Source organism: Rattus norvegicus, chromosome 1, assembly GCF_021556685.1.
Source record: "Rattus norvegicus strain SHRSP/BbbUtx chromosome 1, alternate assembly SHRSP_T2T, whole genome shotgun sequence".
Classification (NCBI taxonomy): Eukaryota; Metazoa; Chordata; class Mammalia; order Rodentia; family Muridae; genus Rattus; species Rattus norvegicus.
In genome coordinates this window covers 207900151-207909440 of record NC_141534.1, presented here as the reverse complement: position 1 = coordinate 207909440, position 9290 = coordinate 207900151, and the positions used below count along the sequence as shown (strand labels likewise).

The 9290-nt window shown below is 49.7% G+C and overlaps 1 protein-coding gene across 2 annotated transcripts; it reads left to right on the top strand.

The window, feature by feature from the left end:
* Window positions 1-230: 230 nt before the first annotated feature.
* Or6b13 (olfactory receptor family 6 subfamily B member 13) lies at window positions 231-6264 on the top strand. 2 transcript variants are annotated; one of them, XM_087659862.1, is made up of 2 exons: window positions 231-901; window positions 4127-6264. In XM_087659862.1, exon 2 carries the CDS (start codon window positions 4144-4146, stop codon window positions 5098-5100), a length of 957 nt encoding a protein of 318 aa, XP_087515988.1. In that variant the 5' UTR covers window positions 231-901; window positions 4127-4143; the 3' UTR covers window positions 5101-6264.
* Window positions 6265-9290: the final 3026 nt, after the last annotated feature.

The window sequence follows — 9290 nt, the reverse complement described above, 5'->3', positions numbered from 1 at the left end:
CTCCTACATCTGCCCTGCCCCCTGAGGTCTTTGGCTGGAGCAAATGTCCATTGTCTCCTGGTACAGCCAGTCTGGCTGACAAGCATGGTCTCAGGAGACCACATGGGGATATGGTGAAAGCAGCCTACCAGAAATCACCCAGGGACAGACACGGGGAGTGGCCTCTACTCCTTCCTCCTGGCCCCAGCCTTTCGCAAAGCCCCAGCTAGGCAAGATCTTTCCGGTTAGTTGCTCTACCAGGAGTCAGAAGAGCTTCCCAACACACATGCCCCATCTATCCCATAGAAACAGTGTGGGCAAGATGGGGCAAGGCCTGCAGCTTCCCAGCTCACAGCTGACTTCCCCATGCTGAGGCGTAGGGTGAGGTGGGACCTGAGAACATAGAATCCCAAGTCCCACCCATGTGGAGTGACAGGATGCCGAAGGAACTCCTGTTTCATCTCTGGCCTTTGATATCTGTCTCTGCTGTGAGGGGTCTCTTTTATTGAGTGGGGTCATTTATGCAGCCAAACTCTGGGTTTGTATCCTCCATGTTCTGATCTTGTTGCAACAGTCACCAAGAACACGAACATCATCCAAGGACAAAACCCACCTCCCTCTCCTGGAGTGCAGTGCCTGGGCTGGTTTCAGCTGAGATTCAGGGAATCTCGGGAGCCTACAGTCAGATCCTCAGTCATCTCTACCCCAGTCCCAGTCGTCATCTCCATCCTGAACCAGGAGTCACTATTTCTCACACTGAGTTCCTCTGCATCTTCAAGGTTAGGGTCCCAGAAGCAACACTGACTCCAGGAAACCCTGAACAAAGCCATGAAGCCGTTGGTGCCTTCTTAGTGGGCTAGAAGTCAGAACAGACTCAAACCCCCAGGTCTACCACCTAAAGGCCTCATTAGCACCCACTCAGGTGAGAGCTTGGGGAGATGCAAGTACATGTGTTCATGAGTGTGTCTATGTGCATCCGTGTGTGTGCACATAAGTGCGTCTGAGTCTGTGTATGTGTGCATATTGCTGTGTGTATGTATCTATACTGGGCGTGCACCTGTATGTGTGCCTGCATGTTGTCTGTGAGCATCTGTGTATGTGCCTATGTGTTTCTTTCTAAGTTACATCTGCATATGCACCTGCATGTGTCTGCGTGTGCATCTTCATGAGCCTCTACAAATGCATCATGCATTTTACACGCTTCATCCTGGTTGTGTACCTGTTGGTGGGGGTGTCCAGGTATGCCTCCACATGCCTGAATGAAGCTGAGCTGCACCCCCGCTGAGCAGTAACCCTGGAACTGATTTCTGGTGATTGTGCTCTAATGGGTAGATGTGCATATGAACGGGCAACGTGTATGTGTTTTCTAGATCATTGCTGTTTGAAGCTGTGACTGTCCACAGGCTGTGGGAATGGGATGGGGGCTATTGAGGCTGGGAAGTTGATGTTTGTCCCCTGGCTATCTGTGTGTGACAGAGGTGTATTTGCCTGGGGGCATTATCTGCTCTCCTTGTGAGGCCCTGTGCTCTGTGTATGTACATATGGCATGAAAGTAAACCTTGAAGCCCTGTAAGTGAACCTAAGTTTAAATGGGAGATTTGAGATTAGGTATTGGGTTTGGAGGAGCTTGTGTGCTACATGGGAACTTTCTGGGTACCTGCCCATGGTGTCTCCAAGTCCAGGACAGGAAGCTCTACTGCTCCAGGCTCAGCAGCCCTGGGTCCTCAGCACCATCTGTTTTGTCTCCACCTGTCTGAGTCAGGTGCTTAGGCTGTGTTTCCATCACATAAAGCAACTACTACTCCTTCTTTCAGAGAAAGAAACAGGCAGAAGAGAGGGTATGTGTCCCATGCACCCAGCTTGTGGGCAAAAGATCTAAACAGAAGGCAGTTGTGGGTCCCAGGGGCTGCATCAGAGAAAGTCCTGGATTTTTCCTAGCTCAGTTCCTTGAGAGGAACTCAAAGATAGCAGTATGAATGACCCAGCTATGCTAAAGAAGGGTCTATGTACTGTAGGCCTGGTCTAATAAGACCTGCCCAGACCGCCATACCTGATCTTCCAATATCATTCCAGACAACCATGCCAAGCCTTGCTACCCAGATCCTTCTGTCACATGGTACCCTTTGTCCCTCTACTGGCAGTGAACTTGTCCTTTCCAACCAGCTCATGACTGGCACCTACAGAGCCATAAACTTTCTCTGCTCCATGGAGCCATCAGGACAGGTAACCTGTCTTAGAGCAAGCCTTCCACCATCCTGTGAGTAGATGAGGCAGGGATGCTGTCTGCTATGGCTTATCCAGGTAGCCGGTGGGAGTTCTGTCATAAACCTGGTTGACAGAAGAGTCTGGGGCTTGTGGGTAGGAGGTGTCCTGTTCAGAGTTACAGCTCAAGAAAAGGGTGGGGTGTGAGCTCAGCTCCTGTCAGAGGACTCTGCTACATCTGTGGTCTCTAGAAAGAGAACTGCACACCAGTGCCCTTCCTTGCTCAGGCATTGAGCAGCTTGGATAGGCTGGAGGCACAAAATTCTTGAGGCAGAAGAGAGGGTACCTGGGAAGCCTATGCATGGCGGAAAGGCCACCTGCCCAGGAGCCCATCTTGCAGTCTTACTCTGAGGACCACTTTATGGGATGGAGAACAGAGTCACTGTCCTGAGAGGATCTATTTGTTGACTAGTGTCAGAGGCCCCTACAGTACCATCCTCTCTGCTCCAGGCTCAGTCCTGTGGCTCAGCTTGAGCCCAAGTCTGGGAATACCTTCCCATGACACCAGGGGACCACAGAGTGGGTGGAGGCTGGGTTCTGTGCTGGTCACTGTCTGTGTTTATTCACAGCACTCTGGAGACAGACTGAAAATGGAGACAAGTCTGGAGGTCGATCCTCAGCTGCACCTGGTCAGACATGTTCTCTGGGAAATCAGTCAGTACATCCAGCAAACTGGCTGAGCTTTCCTTTGCAGTCATGTGGGGATGCATCGAAGACAGCCAGGGCACTAGCCATGGAAACGAGTAGAGAGTTTTCCAGCCGCTCCAAGGGAATAGGTTTATTTATGCATTTGTACTTTAACCCTATGTGTACATGTTCTTGTGTGAGAGTGCGGGCTCATACATGCTGTGGCATGTATGTAAGCATCAGAGGACAGGCTTAGGTGTCAGTCTCCTTCCACTTTGCTTGAGACAGCGTTTCCTGTTTGGTACTGCGTATATCAGACTAGCTGACCTGTGAGCTTCCAGGGATTCTCTATCTCTGCCTCCCATCTCTCCACAGGAATGTTGGGATTGCAGGTACATGTTACTGTGTCCAGCTTTACATGAGTCCCAGGGATCCAAACGCAGGTTCTCCTGCTTATGCAGCAAGCCCTTTACCCACTGGGCCATCTCCCCAGTGCCAAATACATTTATTTTTAAATAAGTGTAAAGGCCCTGATTAAATGCGTTTCAGAAGGCCTACGCTGGGAAGCACCTGAGCCAACAAAGGAGGAGATCCCACCTCCTCTGCGAAGTAGAAAAGCAATCCGACTTCTACCTTCAGTGTGACTGTCTTTCTAGCAATTCCACCCTTTGCAAGGTCTCTGGGTGCCAGCCATGCTGAAAGGTGTGAATCCCGTGGGACAAATCTTGCTAAGCCACTATCACTCTGGCCAGACTGGTTCCTTCCCACTGACCACATGTCACCTCTCTTGACCTCAGGATTCCAACCTTGATACCTTTCCTCAAGCTTGGCCGCTTGCACTAAGACAGCCTGAACCTCTTCTGACACTGGTGGCCCTGTTCATCCATTCCTGTGCCTATGGTGCCCAAGTCATGGCCTGTCCCTAACTCAGAGTATGTGGCCTGAGCCTAGAAAAGCCAGCCTGGAGCTGGAGAGTGTCCTAGGCTGCCATCCCAAGTGTTATTTGCTACAGAGATGGTCTCACAGTGCCAGGATATGTACTTCACGATGGACAGCATTTGTCTGATATGCACTGAGCTAGATGGCGAGCCCTATGAAATAAGCTTGGGTACCACACCAATGTGAGCCAAGCTGTAGGCTGTAGGGATAAGGAGCTGTCTTATATGAGGATGCGGTCTCTTCTGTACCCAAGAGAACTCAGTTCAGGAGGCTGGTGTCCCCTCTCCCATACCTAATTCTTCTCCCTTTGCTCCCTCAGGTTGAATCTTGGCCACCATGTTTGCCAGGAGGAACAGCTCAGATGTGACTGAGTTCATCCTTGTAGGATTCTCGGGCTCCCTGGGGCTCCACCTAAGCCTTCTAGGACTGTTCCTGCTGGCCTACATGCTGACTGTCACAGAGAACTTGGTCATTATCACAGTCATTCGTGCCAGCCCCTCACTGCACAAGCCTATGTACCTCTTCCTCAGCAACCTGTCCTTCCTAGAAATATGGTACATTTCCATCACAGTGCCCAAGATGCTGCTCAGCCTGGTTTCACCCAAGTTCCAGCATATCTCCTTCACAGGCTGCATGGCCCAACTCTACTTCTTCTTGGCACTGGCCTGCACCGAGTGCGCACTCTTGGGTGTCATGGCCTATGACCGCTATGTGGCGGTCTGCAACCCCCTTCGCTACCCAGTCATCATGAGCCCTGGTCTCTGCAGCCTCCTGGCTGGTGGCTCCTGGTTGTCTGGCTTCACCATTTCCCTGGGGAAGGTCTTCTTCATTTCTCGTCTGGGTTACTGTGGCCCCAACATCATGAACCACTTCTTCTGTGATGTGTCTCCTCTGCTCAACCTCGCCTGCTCTGACATGTCAGTTGCAGAGCTCGTGGACTTCCTCCTGGCACTGCTCATCCTGTTGGGGCCCCTGCTGCTAACTGTCTTCTCCTACACAGCCATCCTCAGCACGGTGTTACGCATGCCCTCCGCTGGCGGCAGGCAGAAGGCCTTCTCCACCTGCGCCTCACACTTGGCCGTGGTGGTCATCTTCTATTCAGCCTCTCTCTTCATCTACGCCCGGCCCCGTGCCATCTACTCCTTCGACTACAACAAGCTTGTGTCCGTTGTCTACACAGTGCTCACACCCCTAATTAATCCCATCATCTACTGCCTTCGGAACCAGGAGGTCAAGCAGGCGCTGCAAAAGGTACTGCAGCGAGCAGCCCAGGTCCTAGGAGTCTCCTCCTAGGAGGAACCATGCCTCCCCAGCCCTGAACCTGCTTACCAGTTCACCAGGCCTGAGTTGGATGAACAGACAGATTGGCACACCCTCCCGTCAGCCCCTGAATTCTGCTTGTGGCTACCCAGCCAGCAGCCACATCATGGCTCCCAGGTCTGAGGTCAGGACCCTCTCAGGAGCCCTTGATGAACCCAAAGTGCTCTGCTGCTCATAAAATGGCTGGTTTTGAAAGACCCATCTCTGTATTTGCAACAGAGAGGCTGGCCCTGTCCCTACATATCCAGGCACGGGCAGCTTGCCCTACCAGCTGATAAAAGATCAGGCATGCAAGGATAGATGCCCTAGATCAAAATTCACAAGCGTGCCCTCTCCAAATACCTATAACCTAGTGCTCTAAACATGCAGAATGGAAACCAACTTGCTGAGTGATCATGCCATTAGTAATGTATATGAAATATCAGCCCCATCTATGTCCTGTCCAACTCCACAAAGGCAAGAGAATCATGCATCCCACAGTTTGGCTCCAACACTGAAAGCCAGGGGCTGGTGCCTTCCTACAGCAGGATTGGCCAAGTGCTAGGTCCTGGTTAGGACGTGTGTTATCAGGGATGGACAAGTGTTTGTACAGCAGTACAACTGACTATAGAGGCCACCAGGTCCATGGAGGGACAGGGCCAGTCACAGAACCAAAAAGTCTAGGCCACAGGCTGACCAAAGTCTTTGGGTTCCCCAGGGCTGATCTAATCTCTCACTGGATAAGCCCACCAAATCACACTGAGCAGAGCAGGGGCATGGTCACATTTTTATTCTATAAAAACTCTTCCAGGAAAGGATAGGAGAAAAGGGGAAGGAAGAGACAAAGAGGAGGAAGGGGAGGAGAGGGAAGAGAAGGCAAGAGATAAGATACAGAGAGAGCCCGGAAGGAAGACAGAACTGGAGATAGTCAGAGAGAAGACAAAACCAGCACCATTTAGCACTAGTTAACTATTGAGAGGGAGTGAAGATTAAAATCTCTGAGCCAGGCATAGTGGGGCAGCACCCAGGAGGCAGCGGCAGATGGATCTCTGTAAGTTGGAGGCCAGGTGGTCTACAAAGTCATTTCCAGACCAGCTAGGGTTACACAATGAGACCCTGTCTCAACAACAACAAAGAATAAAATTCTATGAATGCACACCAAGGACAAGGGATGTGGCTCACTGAGGGGTGTGGAGGCCTGGTTGGGGAGATGGTGGTGGGAGCCCTGGTTGGGGAGATGGTGGTGGGAGCCCTGGTTGGGGAGATGGCGGTGGGAGCTCTGGTTGGGGAGATGGTGGTGGGAGCTCTGGTTGGGGAGATGGTGGTGGGAGCCCTGGCTGGGGAGATGGTGGTGTTCACTCATTCCCTGGTGATTCAGAGAGGCTGAAGATGTAGGGACAGGCACAGATCAGGCCCTGTGAAGGAGGGACTCCTGGAAACAACACATCATTCCTAACTCAGACCCACCCTGGAGCCAGACCCTGAGGCTTCTCTACCTCTGTCCCATCCCTTGGTTCATCAGCTACAGAACCACAGTTGATAATCACCAACCTCCTCTGATCTCAGGGACACTGAAACCCTCCCTGCTACTCACAACTTCTGCTTTTCCTCCATTACTAACACCCCATGCTCTGAGCCCCTCTGAGCAACATCATGAGCTCCTAACGCCCACATCCCTGTCCTCTTCTGCCCAAACCACCTCTAGCTTGAAAGTCCTGCTCCTCACCAGCTTATTCATCCCCACAACCTGGCCCACCATGTACCATCAGGCCGCAGGCTGTGCATAGGATGAGTCACACAGTTCTTATAAGACTAGTATATCCCAGCCCTTCCCTTGGGTTCCCTACACGGCATACACCACTCACTGGGTGTCAATCCAGGCCATCAGCCTCTGTTATCCCCAGCTACCCACACCTGAAAATCCATCACTGGATCCCCTTCCTCCAGCTTGATTCCAAACCGCATGACAAGATGCCTCCCCTAAGCAGCTTGACTTCCAGGGAATATCAGGTCTCCCAAGTTGTCATGAGATTCTCCAGAAGCACGCATTCTGTCCGTCCACTACACAAGATGGATATGTCCAGCAGAAAGCAAACCCTGTGAGGATGTGGGTAGCAGGAGCCCGTGAAGAAGGTGAAGGAGGAGAAGGATTGGTGAATGGCAGGGGTGGCTGGCTATCGTGGGAGCTGCTGGGAGATTGGAGGAGCAGACCTGTATCCTGGCGCATCTAGTCAGTTCTTTCTTCAGGCCTGGACCTGGCAAAGCCCAACCCTGACCCAAGTAAATCCCAAATGCAGTGGACCAGGAGCCAGGATCCTGCCTTGGCTCACCCAGAATTCTGAGAGCAGACAGACAAACCTCAAGTGGTTTCTACTACAAGATTGCACCCTTTATCAGATCCCTAGATCTGGGTGACAGAGAAGACCAGAATATGCTTCTCTGAGGATTCTGGCATCGCACAGTCAGAACACAATGGATGGGTCTGGTCGTGTGACTACAATTTCTAATTGTTTGCCTTGACGTTCCAACTGGTGACCCCCCAGTTGTCCTAGACCCACGAGGTCCTGTGTCATTCATCTCCCATCCTGCTGGTGGCCGCCAATACTCTTTTGTGGTGGACCAAAATAAAGCCAGAGGCTAAGCTGTGAAATAAATATCAAATCTAAAATAACTAGAAGTAGTCCGTGGTGTGTTTTCTGACCATCACAGAATCAAAATTTAAAAAAAAAATCAATGAAAGAAATCTGTCTAGAATTTTTCAAATATGCATAAACAATGCTCTTTTAAGCAAAGAAGAAATAAAATGAGAAATTAGAACATGGCTTGAGATTGCAATTTTAAAAACATAAAAATTATGAGATGTGAGGCTGGCGAGAAGACGCAACAAACCAGAGGATCCTGGTTCAATTCTAGCACGCACATGGCAGCTCATCACCATCTGTAACTCCAATTCCGAAGGGATCTGACTCCCTCTTCTGGCCACCACTGGTAATACATGCAGGTAGTGCAGACCTGCATGCAGATGAGTCCGCACACATAAACATTAGTAAATCTTTAAACATTTTTAATTAATTAATAAGATGCTACAGAAGCAGGAGCTAAGTGAAGATTCCTAATGTCACAAACCTATGCTAGGAAAGCAAATACACCTTAAATCAGTGTGCTCGGCCTCCACCATACAAAATGTAACAAGCAGGCAGTGAGAAAACCAAAGACTGACAGTTGAAGTAGAAACCAGGTAAATGTAAAACGGAGATGAGAATTTATCAAATCAGGTAAGAAAGCAACATGATCATTGATCATGTCAGTGACATTCATAAATCTCTAGCCAGGCTGATGGAGGAAAACCTATGAGATCACATGAACGACTGGGGATGAGGCTGGAATAGTGACGTCATCGGAAACCCCGTGAACGTTACAGGGTCACTAAGGAAATATTACACGTGATTTTATGCCAATAAACTGACAAGTTAGATGAAGTAGGCAACCTGCTTGAAGACACAAATATAAAATCCAAATTTCTTAAATTTGTAAGCAAATAAATTTCCCCCTCAAAAAATATTTCAGGAGAGATAGCTTTGCTGATTAATCCTACAAAACACTCAAGATAAAAAATACCACACAAGCTGGCTGCTCTTCCTGAGGACCCTGGTTCAATTCTAGCTCACGGCTGGCAGGTAGGTCACAAACTCCAATTCCAGAGGATCTGGCACCCTCTTCTGGCGTCTATGGGTAATGCATGTATGTGGTGCAAAGCGCCCACTTTGAGAGACTTGAAAGAGATGCTTCTCTGGCCGTCCTGAGGAAGTATTACTTTTATTCAAAAGCACTGCAAAATAAACTTTAAGCTATATTTCTCGTGACTACAGATGTAAGATTTCTAGGTAACGTTTAGTCTGTAAAACCCAGGGGTAGAAGCAAAGCAAAATACACTCTGACCAAGTAAAATTTGTACTAGGCATCCAAAACCAGGTTAACATTTAAAAATCAATCAGCATGTGGGGGGAAGAGGCAGGCAGATCTCTGTGAGTTCAAGGTCTACATAGTGTTCCAAGCCAGCTAGGACTGGCTTCCTGTGTCAAAATAATAAAAAACAAACCAAACAAACAAAAGCCACAGTTCAATCTTGGGGAGCAGAGAGAAGCCTCATTGGTTAAGAGCACATGTACTGCTCTTGCAAAGGA